The 18,120-nt window shown below is 50.7% G+C and overlaps 1 protein-coding gene across 1 annotated transcript; it reads left to right on the top strand.

Moving 5' to 3' along the window:
• The first annotated feature begins 2,497 nt into the window (after nt 1-2,497).
• On the top strand, nt 2,498-17,902 carry PIK3CD (phosphatidylinositol-4,5-bisphosphate 3-kinase catalytic subunit delta). Its single transcript, XM_058818729.1, has 23 exons — nt 2,498-2,555; nt 2,919-3,082; nt 3,791-4,019; nt 4,596-4,819; nt 5,568-5,747; nt 6,347-6,496; nt 6,778-6,867; nt 7,609-7,830; nt 10,609-10,705; nt 10,999-11,129; nt 11,720-11,779; nt 11,925-12,092; nt 12,573-12,694; nt 12,856-12,999; nt 13,211-13,310; nt 13,880-14,058; nt 14,261-14,370; nt 14,631-14,709; nt 14,923-15,090; nt 15,430-15,553; nt 15,802-15,947; nt 16,183-16,315; nt 16,844-17,902. The coding sequence occupies exons 2-23, from the start codon at nt 2,942-2,944 to the stop codon at nt 16,979-16,981; spliced, it is 3,135 nt and encodes a 1,044-aa protein (XP_058674712.1). The 5' UTR covers nt 2,498-2,555; nt 2,919-2,941; the 3' UTR covers nt 16,982-17,902.
• The last annotated feature ends 218 nt before the right edge of the window (nt 17,903-18,120 follow it).

Below are 18,120 nucleotides of genomic sequence, written 5' to 3'. Positions count from 1 at the left end.
GTCTCCTCCCCCAGCCAAAGCCATGCCTGCAATGAAAGTGGCTTCCTGCAGTCTCCCACGCAGCACATCACCTGTGAGCTCTGCACTGCTCATTTCCTATAAGCTAAGAGGTATTTTGGTAGTCCTGGGGTTTTATAATTTTGCAATTTGTTTGTGGGTGTTGGAGCTTCCGTATCTGTCTGATGCTGCAGCCTCGCAGGGGAACGCTGCTCCATGTATGATCTTTTTGCTTTCTTTTTTGCTTTTTTTTTGCCTTTTCTTCTCCAAAGCAGTTGCATGTTGTAAACACCAGAGCTGTTGTGTTTGACAAGAGGAAATTGAAATTTTGTTAGTAGGTTTTATGTTGGCTGGTGGCTTGTTAAATAGTGGCTGGGTGGTTTCAGATGTGTCTCTTGGGCTCTGCACAAATTTACCTTTCCTCAGATTCCTCAGCTGTGTTCTCTCCTGTAGCTGATGCTGTGCCTCTATTCCCTACATGGCATTCAGTAAAATTGAGAGTTTATTTCTCTCCTAGTGCATGGACTTATCCCATGTGGGAATCAGCTCCCCTCTTTGCTGAGGATACACATTTATTACCTGCACACTAAATAAATACTACAGGGGGAGAGCAGCCTGTAGCTTTCCTGCAGAGTGAAGAATAATGAACTGAGGCAGAGGGCACAAGGGAAGTTGTGGAGTTGCCTTCATCTAAAAAGTGAAATTTTGTCTCATGGTTATTTTCCTCCACCACTTTTACTGCCCAGTGATGAAGAGGTCTGGGCTTTAAAAATTGACAATTATATTGGAGAATTCTTCTTTTTTTTTTTTTTGGAAGACTGCTGCAGTGAAAGACAGGGAGTATATCTCAAATTACTCCAGTAGTGTAAACCCTGCCAAAAAGGAGTGATGCTGCACTTGGCTGTTCACAAATGGCAGAACAACCCTGAGAAAAGGGAATTGTAATTACTTGTACACACGAGGTCAAGATAGTGCAGACAAGGTTGGAGAGCTCTGTTCAGTTTCCCAAGGCAAAGGGGAAGAGGGAAGTCAGGCAGTGCAGAAACACCCATCTAGGCAGAGCTGGGCTCATGGAAGAACTGTCTCATCAGATCTGAGCTCCAGCAAGGAGAACATTCTGAATTTAGCGATGGGAAGGGGAGAGACTTGGTAAACGATGTATTAGAAACTATGGAAGTCCAGAGTTATTCTTCCTTTGGTATATTCACACCAGGAAAAAAATCCTGCATCCTCTGAATCAGGGAGTTTGGCAAGACAAGGTGCTGAGCTTGAACTGACACTGTAGTGCTCGTGGCTCAGGCAGGCACTTCATATTCTCTGGGATGTGGTGCCAGATAGAAACCCTCAGCAGGAGGAAGCAGCTCAGCCTTGGCTGTGTCTCTGTCTCTGCTGGTCAGCCGAGTTGTGCTAGTTTGCTGATTCAGGCTGAGGTAGCAGATACACCAGAAACCTGCTGTTTTTAGTGTTGATGGGCAGAGAACAAGGCCAGCTTGTTCTGCTTTATTCAAACTCATAAGCCTTGCCTCCTCCCCCCTTGCTGCCCTCCCTGCAGGCCCGGGGTGGTTTGTGGTGATGCAGGCTCTGTGCTGAGGAAGCAGGACAGATAAAACACAGCTCGTGTTTCTGGGAATCCTGACCTCACTGCTGACAGGGAAGTGGTGTGCTCCCAGGAGCTGGCAGATAAGCTGCTGGGCTCCTTCTCCTTGTGCTTGCTGGAGCCCAGGGCTGGCTCCTGAGGAGCTGCCAGCAGGACTCTGTGGTTTGGGAATCAGCTGCACTTTGCTCAGCTCCTTTCCAAGTCCCTACAGCCGCGGCTGCAAAGCTGTGCTTTAAGTTGTGAATGGAGAAATGCTGTGCTGGTTTCATGGGCTGAGGAGAAGGGACACAGACTTGCTCAGGGCTGAGCACCTTCCAGGCTGTACCACTGGGATGTTCCTCTGCTGACCTGGCAGGAAAACGGTGAGAGGGAATTGGGGTGAGCTGGTTTCTCTGCTGGAGTGCTTGCAGAGAATTGGTTGGAGCCACTTCCCTGCCAGTGCCAGCAGTTCCAGAGTCTCCAGCACGTGGGGACACCACTGTGCCACTTGTCACATGTGCAGGAAACCAGAGGTTTTATTGCTGTAGCATTTTGCTTGTGGGCAAATGGATGGAGACTTTGTTACAGGCCTTTGAGAAAGGAAATGTCTGACAGGCTGCTGGTGAATGCCTTTTGTGTCATCCTGTGTTTGGAAACAGCAGCTTGTACCTGATAGCGTTCAGATTCTTGTTCTCTTTGCATTCCTTGGATGTGCTGGAAATAAATTGTAGCATCCTGCCAAGGGACAGGCTGCAGATGGAATTAACAAACTTATTCTGACTACCTCACCCTTCAAATTCATTTTTTTATACTTGTAGAGAGGAGATATACAGCAGAGTATTATTTGTTTGTGTGTATAAATTGCATGCATACTTGGAACCAGCAACAACCCTTTCTCCCTCTTGCAGACTGGAACTGAGCTCTGGAAAAACAAAGTGGAGCTTGGAGCATGTGGCCTGAGGATTGCCTTACACAGCCAGGGGTAGGAAATTGCTGTTTCTCTTGGCTGCTTGGTCATAGATGAGCTATTGGGACAATGCCTTTGTTCTCCAGAGAAGATAATTCTCTTATTTCTGTGTCAAATGCAGGTGTAGATGTTAATCCTGGCCTAGAAGGGATTAAGAAAGGGTTGCATTGAAATAGAAGCAAATGCTCTAGTTACATGTGGCTCAAAGGCACTGAAGTGGAATTTTTACTAATTTACTAACTTTTCATGAGCTTTAAGGCTGTGCTGACCTTTCTTTCTTTGGGTTCTTTTGCACATTAATTTTCTACAGAGCCCAGCCCAGAACTGAGCAGATAACATGTAGTCAACAGCACCAGATTGTTTTCCCTTTTGTTGCAGGTGGTAGCTGAGCAGTGAGCAGGATGCCCCCAGGCATTTACTGCCCTACGGAATTCTGGTCCAAGGGGGAAAACCAAAGCATCCAGGTGGACTTTTTGCTGCCCACAGGAATATACCTAAACCTCTCAGTGCCCTGCAATGCCAGCCTGGGCACCATCAAGCAGGTAACAGCCTCCTACCAGCTTTGGGTGACAGTCTGTGTTACAGCCAGGGTCATCCACTGCAGAGCTCTGCCTCCAGCAGCAGGCACTTAGGATGAGTCAAAAAAGGGATGTGGAGTCATGTGAGAGTGCTATCCACAGGGAGAGAAGCATCCTTGGGAACTGGATAGTGTTGACAAGACTTGAGAAGCTCTTGGCTCCTGTCCTTGGCACCCTGACAGATTTCATGTTACTGGGGGCAAGTTACTTAACCCAGTTTTGTTTCCAGTGTGAGTAATCGCTGTGTTGCACAGGACCAGAGTCAGCAGGTGCTTACTGTGAGATGTTCAGGTGGGGGTTATTTAAATGCTCAGACTGAGGGGTTGACATTGCCCAAAACAAAAGGCAGGCATGAGGAAAGGAAGTCAATTAAAGGCACCTACAAATAAACCTGCCCAGCAGTTCAGCACCAGCTGCAGCCACCAGACCTGGCTGAGGAGCAGCCTGGGAGAGCCAGGGGGCTGTGGGGAGCTTGGGCTGTGCTCTGCCTTAGCTGTGTGCTGGGGGACAAGTGGTGGGTGACAGTGGCAGGGTGAGGGCTGGACAGGCCCTGAGGGCAGCTGGGTGGCAGTATGGAGGGTGGCAGTGTGTGCTGAGGGACAGGAGCAGGGTGACAACAGCAGGGTGACAGCATGGTGACAGCAGTGCAGTGACAGCAGCATGTCCCCGCAGGTGCTCTGGAAGCACGCGCAGTATGAGCCGCTGTTCCACATGCTCAGCGACCCCGAGGCCTACGTGTTCACCTGCATCAACCAGACGGCCGAGCAGCAGGAGCTGGAGGACGAGCAGCGCCGCCTGTGCGACATCCAGCCCTTCCTGCCCGTGCTGCGCCTCGTGGCGCGCGAGGGAGACCGGGCCAAGAAGCTCATCAACTCCCAGATCAGCCTGCTCATCGGGAAAGGTGAGCCCGCCCTCATGGGCACAACATGGCTGCTGGCTCTGGGGGCACACAGCCCTCGTGGGCCCTACATGGCTCCGGGGGCACACAGCCCTCATGGGCCCAGCACGGCTGCTGGCTCTGGGGGGCACACAGCCCTCACCCTCATGGGCCCAACATGGCTCTGGGGAGCACACAGCCCTCATGGGCCCAACATGGCTCTGGGGAGCACACAGCCTTCATGGGCCCAGCACAGCTGCTGGCTCTGGGGGCACAGATATTTCTGTTGGACACAGTGATATTTCTCACTTTCCATCCTGGACAGCTTGGCTGCAGGGTGGGACACTGGGACAGCAGCAGGATCCTGCAGGGCATGCAGGGGACACTGCCTGTGCAGGGCCAGGGAAGGGGGTTGCAGAGTGCTGGGCCCTGGGGACAGTGCCACTGCACATCGTCCATCAGGGGCTGCTGGCAGCTCGGCTGACTCTGCTTTTGGCCACGTGTTAAACACGTGTTCAGGGAGAGATACTGAGGAAAAGGCTCATTTTTCCCACTGGCTGCAGATGCTTATTTTGCCCTCCTCTTCTGCTCTGCACCCAGGTTTGCACGAGTTTGACTCGGTGCAGGACCCGGAGGTGAGCGAGTTCCGCACCAAGATGTGCCAGTTCTGTGAGGAGAAGGCGGCCCAGCGGCAGCAGCTGGGCTGGGCAGCGTGGATGGAGTACAACTTCCCCCTGCAGCTGGAGCCCGCCGCCAAGGGGCTCGCCGCTCTGCAAATCCCCAACAAGAACATTTTTGTCAACATCAGGTTCCAGTCTGGCGGGGTAAAGCACAAAACTTTCCTGTCCCGGTGTTTGGTGGTTTGTGCTTTTCCTTTGGAAACCTCTGTGTGTGTGTGCAGACAGAATAATGTGTGCCTGGACAGTGACTGCATGTGTTCAGTGTTCATTCTCCAGATTGCTTTGCCTGTGGAGAAGGTTGGGAGGGAGCTGCTCTCCCTCCTGAACGTGCACTGGGTGTATTGGTTAGCTGAGGTACATAGGCTGGAAACCTTTGTGGGTTTGGGTGGGAATCCAGCACAGAATGGATTGGAAGCTCAGGAGCCTGCTCAGCAGACACTGCTTGCAGGCACTGCTCTGTGCTGCCCCTGGGCCTCTGAGCTGTTCCTGCTCCTGCCTGGGCTCATGTTCTGCCTGTTGTGCCTGGGCATGAAGCAAGGTCACCCTGGCAGGAGAACAGCCTTCAGAGCAGTGTGTTTGAGCATGGGGACCCTTCCAGTCCCTGCCCTGCTGCTGCAATGACTGTGGGAATGTTTTTAATGACTGGCAGCCACATAAACTGGTGATTCGGCTGAAAATTGAAGTTCCTGTTTTCCAGCCTTGTGCTTACACTGCTGAAACTCGCTCCTGCCCAGTTTGGCAGGAGGAATATCTCTGCTTACCATAGGCTGATGTATGTGATTGTACCTTCCCTGCTGCTCCTCATTGCCAGCAGCAGGAATGCTGCTCCCTGTCTGTGCCACGCCAGCCCCGTGCTGGTGTCTGACACTTTGCTGTGCTGTTGGGATTGCAGGAGAGCTTCATGTTCCAGATCTCCCCCTGGGAGTTCCCCATCACCCTCATGACCTATGCCATTAAGAAACAGGCCACTGTGCTCCGCCCCGAGACCGTGCAGCAGCCAGAGGACTACACCCTGCAGGTGAATGGGAAATGTGAATATCTCTATGGGAACTACCCCCTGTACCAGTTCCAGGTGAGCCTCATGTCTTGCTTTGTCAGTGGCTGTTCCCACATGGCCTTCTCTTGCTGGGGACATGGGCTGGGACATGTTGAGAAGGAAAGAGTGCTGTTTGCAGGGGTGCAGCACATCAGTGACAGCACCTGGATGCTATTTAGGGTGAAAGGTACTTCCAGCAACCTAACCAATCCTTATTTTGGGGGGCCAATAGCCTAAGCCTGTCCCTAGGTGCCAAGTGCTGTGTAAATACATTTACAGGCTGTGGTTCTGGAAATATCTGCATGCTTGTATGGTGGGATGAGGGTTCTCCCATTGAAAGTTGGGCAAGTAATCCTGAATCATGTGCTCCTCTGGCAGGGCAGACTGCTGCTGGGAGTGCTGAATCCTCCTCAGTGTTTTCCCTTAATGCAGCCATTTGAGTCCATTGATGAAATGCCAGCTATAAAAGGCACTTCATATTCTCAGCTCTGGCAGCATGAGGCCAGTGAGCTGCAGGTTTCTAAAGCAAGAGGAGATAACTGAGAGCTGGGGTTGGATTGTTGCTGTGTCCTTCCCGAGTCCCTGCAGGGCTCCTGCCTGGGCTGGTGGCTCTGGCTGACCCTGTCCCCTCTCAGTACATCCGCAGCTGCCTGCAGCGGGGCCTGACCCCCCACCTGACCATGGTGCACTCCTCTGCCATCATTGCCATGAGGGACGAGCAGACCAACTGCATCACCAGCCCCCCAAAGGCGGCCTCCAAGCCCCCTCCGCTCCCCAAGAAAAAGGTAGAGGGGACAGGGACCTCTGGGCTCCTCTGCTGGGGACACGCTGGGCTGGGAACAGCAGTGGGTGCTCCCTGCTCTTCTCAGGGCAGGTTCCCAGCTGGGAAATAGGGTGGCAATTTCCAGCCAGCCTTCCAGCCCCCTCCACAGCTTCTCTGGCTGTTCCAGGCTTCTTGCTCTTTTCTGTGGGACCCAAAAGCATGGAATGGGAGATGAGTTCTGGTGGGGGCCTTGAGAGGCCTTTGTTGCATCTATTTCTGATCAGAATCCTTTTCTCTTTCCAGCCAAACTATGGCTCTCTCTGGTCCTTGGAGCAGCCTTTCTACATCGAGCTGGTGCAAGGCAGCAAGGTCAATGCAGATGAGAGAATGAAGGTGGGGACTGGCTCACTCTGGGGTTTGTACCTGTGCTTTCCCAGTCACACCCCTCTGGTCTGTGTGGGGAGGACAGGGGTGGCTGGCAGTGTGACCTCACCTGCTCCTGTGGGGCTCCATTCAGCCCTTGGGCAGTCGCTGAGCTGCAGCACAACAGGGATGGGGAGGGAAGTGGGCAGACAGCAGCTCAGCATTGGAAAGAGCTGCTGCCCTGAGGTAATGACATTGTACAGGGCAGGGGACACCCAGCTCTGAGAGGAGTGATGGGAGAGGTGGTGGCTGGCAAAGGGAAGGCAGGAGGCAGCAGAGGCCTGGGATGTGTGGGGTGTTTGCCATGAGGGGGGAAATGAGGAGAAGGGGAACAGCTGCCCTTTGGGAAAGGAAGGAAACTGGGCAAGAACATGCCGCATTAATCAATATGCAAGTCTGCATGAAGTGACAAGATACCAATGCCCTCACTGAAGCTGAGTAAAGAGAGAGACTTCAGAACTGAGTGTCTGAGTGACCTGGGACTGAGACAGGAGAAGGACACCCTGTTCAGTGACCTGGGAATGAGACAGGAGAGGGACACTCTGTCCAGGGAGAGCTGCTCTAAGGAGAGAGCTCAGAGCTGAGTGTCTGAGTGAGCTGGGAATGAGACAGGAGTGGGACACCGTGTTCAGGCAGAGCTGCCCTGTCCCCTTCCCCTGCAGCACACAGACAGTCCCACGTGCTCACGGTGCTGTCCTTGCTGTCCCTCAGCTGGTGGTGCAGGCAGGGCTGTTCCACGGCTCCGAGATGCTGTGCAAGACCGTGTCGAGCTCGGAGGTGAGCGTGTGCTCGGAGCCCGTGTGGCGGCAGCGCCTGGAGTTCGACATCAGCGTGCGCGACCTGCCGCGCATGGCCCGGCTCTGCCTCGCGCTCTACGCCGTTGTCGAGAAGGCCAGGAAGGCTCGCTCCACCAAAAAGAAGTCCAAGAAAGCTGTAAGTGAGGCCAGCCTGGGGCTGCAGATCACATCTTGTGCTCCTGAACCTTTTTGCTTTCAGAAAGGTTCGTGTTATTAAAGCAGCGTACAGAGCAATGGCCAGTAACTGCTCCAGCAGGAGCAGGAAGCTGAGAAGTGGCTGCCTGTAAGAAAGGCTGTTTATGTGCAATTTCTTCTCTAGAAAGACCATTGAGAAACATAGCCAGCATCTGACTGGACCTAAAGAGGAATCACTTATCTTGGTGTCCCTGTTTCGCTCTTCTGCAACTTCCTTGTTCTGTAGTTGAGGTTAAACCATCATCTCTGTTGCATTTTCTTTCTAACAAGGTCTTTCCTGCATATCCCCAGTGGAGCAAATTGCCAGCTAGGGAGGGGGAATGAACTGAGGAATGTAAACATTGGTTATGGCAAGGTAACATTAAAGTGCGGGTTCTTCAAGGTCACTGTTCAGGTGTTGCAAACTGACCAAAGTGTTAAATCACCTTGGAAGCTCTTGATCTGAGCATCTTAATCAGAGGTAGTGATATTTCTCACTTTCCAAAACTTCTACGCCATTAATAATTTAGTAACTAAAACAGATCCAACTGCAGCCTGTGATTTAATTGCTGATTTCCCAGAGATGTAACATAAGCCTCAAGCTCTGTTCTTTATGAGCAGCAAAGGCATTTGTGCCTCTGCAAATTATTGTTTCTGTGACCACAAAGACTGTTCCCGTGCCTTAAGGGGAGGGTTACTCATGCCATCTGTGCTAGAGTGCAGAGCAATGAGGCACTGGTGAGTGTGATGGGAAGATTTCAGTTCTGCTCACTCCTCCTCACTGCTGGGAGGTTCACTGAGCCTTGTTGTGCTGACATCAGCTCAGGGTTGCTGTGCAGTCATGTCTGGGAGCAGCAGCCAGCTCACAAATCCTGCTTGTGGAGACCAATTTCTGAGTTGAAGACTTCAGACTGGAAACATTTTGAGGCCAGGACCAGGATTAACAGTTTTATTGTTTGGTTTCTTTTCTATTTAAGAATAGCAGAACCCCAGCTCTTGTTGGAGGCTTTTGTTGGACAGAAGATCTGATTCATCCACAGGCTGGATGGTTGTGGTCACACTGGAATAATTTTCAGTTTTGAAGCAGTCAGAAGGAAATCTTGCTGTTCTGATTGACAAAACAGAGCCACTCTGTTTAGCTGAGTTGTTAAGGGGATCTTATTCATGTGTGTTCTGGTGCTGGGGAAAGGTGGGTGCATTCTGATGAGCTTTTAGTATAAAATCACAACATTCACCACAGCTGAGCAGTGAAAGAAGGAATTTTTCCCCAGGGTGAGCTATAGCTCTGAGTGAGGTGCCCAGAAATAATCTCAAATGATTGTTAAGGGCAGGTTAGCTGATTTTTTTTGCTTGTTTGCTTTGACTGTTATTTTTTCCTTACTCAGAGGTTAATTCCATACATGTTGTTTATATGCAGACTGTCCAGAGCAGATAGGTGGGACTAAATCATTTACTACCACAAAAGCAGGCATGTTTGCAGGCTGGCTGGATGAGTCAGAGGGTTAATGTCACCCAGAGGGTTGGCTTTCAGTGTTTCTCTAAATCATGCAGGAGATGGCTCTCTTTAGAGTGTTGGATCCTTGTTTTGCTGGACCTTATCCACCAGAAATCCTGCCTTGTGTTTTGGCAGGCTCTGAGCTGTGGTTAGATGTCATTTACTCTGTTAGAAAAGGTTATTGCTGCTGCTGGTGTTTTATTTGGCTTTTCCCTGTTGTCTGGAAGCTGATGTCTCAAATGTGATTTCACTGAAGATATTTGGAGTAATCAAATCAGCTCCAAGGTTTGTGAGAGGCCGCTTGAAGTGACTCATTTTGTCACGTTAGAGGGAAATGGGGGCTCTGTAACCTCCTCCAGTGCTGGGGTGTCCTGTGGGGTAAGGCTGCACTGCCTGGAATGTTCCCCATGGAACCACATGTGTCCCTGTGGCTCCATCCAGCGTGGCTCTGTTTGTGGGTGCCTCAGTGCAGGATTTCTGCCATGTAACCCCTTTTCCAGCTGTTTTCTGTGCTGTGCTCTGAGCTCTTGAGTGCTGCTGCATGAGGTCAAGTGTTCCATTGGGGAACCTGACTGCAGGAAAGCTGAGCTCACTCGTGGAATGTGTGTCTGCTCTGGGGCTGGGAGCTGGGTGAGGGCAGGGGATGGGTTCTTTGTCTTGGCCATGTCCCAGGCACTTTGCTTGCTGGAGTCTCCCTCCTCTAAAATGAGGCTGGGTTGGATTTGTGGGGTTTATTTTGGGGGTGTGGTGAGGGATTGGCAGCATAAAGTTTGATTTCTATAGATAGTGTTTATTATTGTACAAAGAAGCCAAGCCTTTTTTTCCTATTATGAGCTATTTCTAGCATCCTTTGCCTTGTTTCCCAAAATCGTGCCTGCTCTGTGTTCCCTGTTTCAAAATTAAAGTTCTTCTCCCTCCCCTCAAATGGTAAAATGTACGAAATGTGTAATAGTTTCCTCAAATATTGACTGTAGAGTAGCAAGGCCTTTTTGGAAAATTAGATTCTTCAGCTTTGCCAAATCTCGGGTGGTGAAGTTTCAGACACATTTGTGTCTGAAAATGTGCGGGGAGCGTTTGGTGCCATTTGGCACCACACAAAGGACCCCAGGTTTTGGCAGGTGCCCGATGCCATCTTGCACTGTTAATTTAGGGCAGTTCAGGAGGGGAGCAGGCAGGTGTCCCTGTGCAGGGGGTGTCTCAGTGCCCTCGGGGCAGGGCAGCCCCCCACGAGCGCTGTCTCCGCAGGACTGCCCCATCGCCTGGGCCAACGTGATGCTCTTCGACTACAGGGACCAGCTGAAGACGGGGGAGTGCTGCCTGCACATGTGGTCCTCCTTCCCAGGTACGGCATGACAGGGAGCTGCTCAGTGGCACCCGCAGTGTCCCCAGCAAGTGGAGTGGCCTCTGCTCTGAGCTGGAGCCCTGCCAAGGCAAGGCTTTGTTGAGCTTGGCTTTGCAGGTGTGACCTGAGTGGTGGCTGCTCACCTGAGGGTGCCACGTGCCCCTCACTGGGGAAGGCTCAGGAGGGTGAAGTGCTCGTGGCCAGGCAGTGCCAGGGCAGTGCCTCTGCTCTGCTTTCTGCACCAAAGCTTTGCAAGGTTTGGGCTCATGGGTTTTGTGTACTTTGTTTTTCAGATGAGAAAGGGGAACTTCTGAACCCCATGGGCACAGTGCAGTGCAACCCCAACACTGAGAGTGCAGCAGCCTTGGTCATCTGCTTCCCCAGCGTGGCAGCACATCCTGTGTACTACCCATCCTTTGAGCAGGTGGGGCACAGGGACACTTGTAGAAATTCCCTCACTGTCCCTTCCAGTGGGGAACCTCTGGGGCAGCCATCCACAGGGACTGGGTGCAAGCAAACTTGATTAATAGATACTGTTAACTGAAAATTTCACTTTCTCCTCTCACCTAATGGACCTTTGAGTGAATTCCAAGCTATGAATTACTGAGGTAAAGCTGCTCTAATAGATGAGCATTTGTTTAAAAAGTAGGTTTAACTGAACTGCCTTCAGACTGCTTTAAGGTCTTTGGGAAGGAAGAGGAATAAAGGGGAAATGAGTGAAAGTGGGCAGCTCCCTCCCTTTCAGCAGAGTGATAACATGCCATGTGTGAGGTGGAGATTTTCCATCTGTCACTGCAACTGGCCAGACAAGTGGAGGAAGAGATGTGCCTGGTTTCAGGGGAGGAAGGAGCTCTGTGCTCCCCAAGAGGCAGGGTCTGGCTCAGAGCCTGTGCCAGGCACAAAGGGGAGCCAGACAGGGGGCAAGGGACTGCCCTCCAATGCAGCATGAGGTGATGGTGCCCACAGTTACAGAGGAACTGAGAGCCTTTCTCACCCTCTTTATCTGTGTCCCAGCTGCTGGAGTTGGGGAGGAATGGAGAACAGCCCCGAGCTGCCCCAGAAGATTCTGAGGAGGTGAGTCTGCTGGCATCAGTGTTCAGCTGCTGCCAGCCTGGTTTCATGGGCTGCTTTTACCCCCTACCCCTGTCCCAGCACTTTCACCCAGCCCTGCAGGGCCCCTGTGGGCTGGCTGAGCCCAGGGTGTGCTCCTGCTGTGCAGAAGCTGCAGCTGAAGGAGATCCTGGAGCGCAGGAGCCACACGGAGCTGTACGAGCACGAGAAGGACCTGGTGTGGAAGATGCGCTACGACATCCGCGACCAGTACCCGCAGGCGCTGGCCAAGCTGCTCATCATCACCAAGTGGAACAGGCACGAGGATGTTGCCCAGGTGAGGCTGCTGGGGCTGGCAGCCAGGGCTCCTGTTTTGGTCCATCTTTCAGTGTTTGCATTCCTGTGCTGTGTTTGGGAGCCTGGCTGAGCAGGGGTTTCACAGTTTTCTCAGGGAAGTTCCCAGCTGAGGTCTGGCTCTTCTGGGCTCTGTGTGGTTCTGGGAGCTGTCCCAGATTCATTACTGGCCAACAAGGCCTTGTTTATCCCTTCAAGAAACTGGAGACAAAAAAAAAAATCTGTATAATTCTTGGGAAAAAAAGATATCTGGATTGAATATTCTTGAATAATAGTAAGAGATCAGCACAAGCCACCTCAATGGATCAGTTTTTGACCTGGTATCTGCAAACGTGCTGTGAGGCATCTATAAATAGTGATGCCCTGTAAGGAGCTGCTCTTTCACCAATAGAATTTCAGATTTATATCCATTGTCATAAAAGCCTTGTTCCTTTTTTAACTATTTTCTTTTTGGTCATTACAGATGATTTCTCTGCTTCAGACCTGGCCAGAGCTGCCTGTCCTGAATGCCTTGGAGCTGCTGGATTTCAGCTTTCCTGACCGTTATGTTGGTTCCTTTGCCATCAACTCCCTGAAGAAGCTGACGTAAGTGCTGGCCCCAGGGGAGAGGCAGAGCCCTTTCTATTTCTGCTCAGGGCTGCTGAGGGGCTGTGAACAGCAGTGACAGCCTTGCCTTTGCAGCTCTTACAAGAACATTCATGGCAGCAAATACAAGGCTGTGTTTCATGTTTCCTTTCTGTCCACAGGGATGATGATGTGTTCCAATACCTGCTGCAGCTTGTCCAGGTGCTCAAGTACGAATCCTACCTAGACTGTGAATTGACCAAGTTCCTGCTGGAAAGGGCATTGTCCAACCGCAAGATCGGCCACTTCCTCTTCTGGCATCTGAGGTGAAGAGCAAATCTTATAGGCTTTTTCTCAAAACTCAAGGGAAACCAGCATTTACTGAGTCCTTCATTGCTCTGTGAAGTGGGAACTGCTACTTTTTACCTCGGGTGCCTCAATAAGAATCATTCCAGGAGGACACAGTATTGGTTTTTTGTTAATTTCTTTTTGTCTTTTGTGGCTCTGCTCTAACTGCTCTGCCTGCTCCCTGCCCAGGTCAGAGATGCACGTGCCTGCTGTTTCCCTGAGGTTTGGGCTGATCCTGGAAGCCTACTGCCGGGGCAGCACCCACCACATGAAGGTGCTGATGAAGCAGGTACTGATTGCTTTGGGCCCTCCCTCTGCCTTGGGGCTGGTTCTCAGCTCTTGGCTCGCCCAAATTAATGTTACCAGTAGTACAGAAAAGCCTTGTGAGGGCTGCTGGCCTTGGGGTCCCCTGTGGCTCTGGGGCTCTCACCCACACAGCTGCGGTGTGTGTCTAGAATGCTCTGAAATGTGCAGACCACTGCTGTTCAGTGGGAGCTGATCACAACCAGAACTCCCCAAAAGCAACCAAGGGCAGGCTGGGCTCTCAGTCTCATCCTCTGCACTCTTCCAGCCAGGGCACCTCACTTCTTCCTTTGGAGTGTGGTAATGTGCTTTATTCCTGCTGCAGCCATTATCCTGCAATGCATTTGTGCCCAGCAGAGTATCCACAATTAATTATGGATCTTCCTCAAGCAGATACTACTAAATTTGTTTTGCTGCAGTGTGTGAAATTGCTACAAATTGAAGAGGAAGTAAGAGATGGAACCAAGGTTTACATTTCACAAGAGATTTTAATGTTTTAAACTTTCTCCAGGAATTTCCTATTTGTTAACCCTGTTTCATCCCTCCCATTTTCAGGGAGAAGCACTGAACAAGATGAAAGCTCTGAATGACTTTGTGAAAGTGAGCTCTCAGAAGGCCACCAAGCCTCAAACCAAGGAGATGATGCACATGTGCATGAAGCAGGAAACCTACAGGGAAGCCCTTTCCCACCTCCAGTCCCCCCTGAACCCCAACATCATCCTCGCTGAAGTTTGGTAAGGGACAGATCTGCACCTCTGAATTTGTGTGAATTTTGTGCTTTGTTTCACACTGGAGCCAGGCTTTGGGTTATCCCAAGGTTCTTTCCTCATGGGAGTCCCAGGTCCAGCAGTGGGTGGAGTTGCTGTAGGACTGGCAGCTTGGATGGCTGATATTTTAATAGATGGAAACTGAGGGTAATATTTTTATTTCCTCTAGTGTGGATCAGTGCACCTTCATGGACTCCAAAATGAAACCTTTGTGGATTGTGTTTAATAGTGAAGAGACAGGTGGAGGTGGAGTGGGTATAATTTTTAAAAATGGAGATGGTAAGTGTTTATTATGCTTGTGAAAATATGTCTTTTAGTGTCAAGTATTTACTGGGTGAGTGGGCCTAAATCTGGACCATTAAGATGTTGTGTAAATTAGGAACTTTAATGGTTTTGGGTGAGTTTTTTGGTAGTAATCTGAAAATTAATATTAATTCACCTCTATATTTCACCTGCTTCCCCCTTTAATTAAGATTTTAGTGCAGATATTGGATACCTTTGAACATTTAAATGATATTTTCCTGTGCAATGCTGCCCAGATCTGCGCCAGGACATGCTGACTCTGCAGATGATCCAGCTGATGGACATCCTGTGGAAGCAGGAGGGCCTGGACCTGAGGTGAGCAGTGTGCCCACAGCTGTCCTGCACTGACAGGGTGCAGGGGCTGCTTTCTCTGCAGCTCTGTCTGGTGTTCTGGGCAGCTTCTGTGGGCTGGGGAAAGAACTGCAGAGCAGAAAGGGAGGAGACAGGGCAGGCAAGGGAAAGGTTAAAAGTCACCACCGTGCATTTGTGGGCAGGATTTCAGTGGAAGGGTTTCTTTCATCTCTGCAGGATGACCCCTTATGGCTGCCTCTCCACAGGAGACAAGACGGGGCTCATTGAGGTGGTCATGCACTCGGACACCATCGCCAACATCCAGCTCAACAAGAGCAACATGGTGGCCACGGCTGCCTTCAACAAGGACGCTCTGCTGAACTGGCTCAAGTCCAAGAACCCGGGGTGAGGGCTCACCTTCCCTCCCTGCTCCTTTCCTTCAGCCCTGCACAGCTCCAGGCTGTCCCACAGGGGCTGTGGCTGCTCCCCTGCCTGGCACACCTGGAGGCCTCATGTGGATCTCATTTCCACTGAGATTGTGGACACCCCCTTATTCAGACCCCTTCAGTTACAGACAGTTCTTGCAGCTCATTTTTGTGCAGCAGGGGTGGGAGTCCTACTCCAGAGAGCACTGTGGGAATCCAAGCGAGCTTCCCTCCCTTCTGCAGCTGAAAACAGCTCTCCCCGTGGGGCTGTACTGGAGTTCAAAGTCAAATTATCTTTCACTCTTTCTTCCCTCTCCAGAGATGCCTTGGACCAAGCCATCGAGGAGTTCACCCTGTCCTGTGCTGGCTACTGCGTGGCCACCTACGTGCTGGGCATTGGGGACCGGCACAGCGACAACATCATGGTCAGGGAGACGGGGCAGGTAATGGGGAGGCACCTGGGCACGGGGGTGGTGGGCACCTGGGCACGGGGGTGGTGGGCACCTGGGCATGGGCTCTGCCCAAAGCAGGGCACCTGGGCACGGGATGGTGCTCTGCCCAAAGCAGGGCCACTCTTCTCTCTCCCAAAACTCTGTGGCCAGGATCTGCTCAATGCAGTAACTGAAAGGAGCTCAGCTCTGATCAGCTAAAAGAGGTAATATTCTGAAAATATAATTTTTTTTATTTGCAGCTGTTCCATATTGATTTTGGTCACTTTTTGGGGAACTTCAAGACTAAATTTGGTATTAATAGAGAACGAGTCCCGTTCATCTTAACCTACGACTTTGTGCATGTCATCCAGCAAGGAAAAACTAACAACAATGAGAAGTTTGAAAGGTAAGTGCTGGGAGTTAAACTTGACTTCAGCTTTTGAAGCTCTAAATTTTTAGTATTTATTTCCACCATTAGTATTATAAGTATTTAGTATTTATTTCCACCAACGTGCAGCTTATAGCTGCCTGTACAGATGAAAGTAAATTATTAACTGGAGAGAGCAGGGTTCAGACTGCTTAAGTGCTTTACAGAATGGTGGAGCTGGCAGTCCTCACTCCTTTGGCTGGTCTTTGCTCAGGTTCAGGGGTTACTGTGAAAGGGCCTACATGATCCTGCGGCGCCACGGGCTCCTCTTCCTGCACCTCTTTGCACTCATGAAGGCTGCTGGGCTGCCAGAGCTCAGCTGCTCCAAAGACATCCAGTACCTAAAGGTAAGAGGCAGAGCCCACACAAGGGGGTAAAACTGAGCACCTGATTTTGGCTGGGGGAGGAGGAGGATGTCAGTGGGCAAGGCGAAATTCTTAAAAGCAGATGAGCTCCAGAACAGTGAGTGGATGCCCAATGCCCTGTGCAGGACATGAGAAATGCCAGGTCCTGGTGCTCAGAAACCTCTTCAGGTTCTGCACCTGGAGGCAGCAGGAGCCTGCTTGCAGGGAAGGAGGCAAAGCCCTTGGCTCTCATTTCCTAGTTTGCCTCCTGAGTCATAACCACCCATCCCTGGCAGGTGCAGAACACTTTTTCCAAGAGCAATACACAATGTGCTCTTTCCTGCACCAACAGAAGCAGAGGGTGCAAGTGTTTATCAGAGAAAAAGCCTCCTGCAACTGCAGGAACAATTAAAAATAATTGATGGACACTCCATTGCTCCTTTCGATTGAGTAATTTCTTATGAATAAATGTCTTACTGGGTGAGCAGTGACTTGTTCAGTTGTGCACTGATTTGTGCCTCCTGCCTACAGGACTCCCTGGCCCTTGGGAAAACTGATGAGGAGGCACTGAAGCACTTCAGAGTGAAGTTTAACGAAGCCCTGAGGGAGAGCTGGAAAACCAAAGTGAACTGGCTGGCACACAACGTCTCCAAAGACAACAGGCAGTAGAGCAGGAGAACAGAGCAGCCCAGCACTGACAGCCAGGTGCCTAAGGACTGAACAGGGGTGCAGAGTGCAAGATCCCCCACCTCGTTCCCAGACATTGCTGCATGACTGAAAAACTGTTGGCCTGTCCTCAGCCACCCCACCCTGGCTGCTGAACATCCTTGGGGGACAAGGAGAGACATGAGGCAATAAAACTACTGCATACAGTGAAGGTAGGTGCAGGTACTGTACCCTTGAGAACTCCTTCAGCTTCAAATGCACATTTGAATGAAGTCAAGACAGTTGTAACATCCCTCCAGTGTGCTAATGTCTGTGTCTCTATTTTCTTGAAAATTTAGCTGAGCAGAGATCCCCCTATGCCTGTAGCCTATCTAGGTCACCACTATTACAGCTTAGAGGCATTAACTTCAGCATGTGGTCACTCCTGCCCTGTGTCAGTGTCCACTGAGGTGGGTCAGCTCAAAGCACACCAAAGCTGACTTGGATAAATGGTTTTATTCTGCCTTGAGACGGGATAAAAACATCCAGGCTGTCATATTGCTTTCTGTCTGCTCCAGAGGCCAAAGTGTTCTGAAACTGAGCTGGAACTCAGCTACTGCTGTCTAGAACTGATGGCACAAAAGCAGCTTTGAGGTGGCCACTGGATCAGGTACTTTGCTTTCCAAAGTTAGGCTTTAGTTGAGCCTCAAGTAATTCCATTTCTGCATTTATTTTGGTTTCAAACCTGAAAACGCTAAGATTGCATTTTCAAATTGAAGTACTTACTGCTTTTCATAACAGATGTTAAGCTGTGAGGTCTATTCATACAAACCCTGTTGCCTCTCAAGCACCTGTTGGTAGAAGCAGCAGTTCTGGCATAGAAGACACCTCATTTTAATTTAATCTAACCCTGGGAGAGCCCCTTTTCCTACACCTTCAGATGATACTGTGACTGAAGCACTCAGGCTCTAACAGCTACTTTGGTACTAGAGGGAAATACTGCAGGATTTAGAGCTCTGTGCAGGCTGATCAGTGAGAAACAGCCCTGTGCCTCTGCTCCATTTTAGAGAGTAAATATTGCTATTTCCTTGCTTATTAAACTAATTTACAGAGCAAAAAGTATGCAGAGAAAGTCTTGGGCCCTGTGCAAGGTGAGATGCACT

The sequence above is a fragment of the Ammospiza caudacuta genome, chromosome 22 (genome assembly GCF_027887145.1).
Source record: "Ammospiza caudacuta isolate bAmmCau1 chromosome 22, bAmmCau1.pri, whole genome shotgun sequence".
Taxonomy (NCBI): Eukaryota; Metazoa; Chordata; class Aves; order Passeriformes; family Passerellidae; genus Ammospiza; species Ammospiza caudacuta.
Note: the sequence above shows the minus strand (reverse complement) of the source record. Positions and strands in the feature narration are given on the sequence as shown.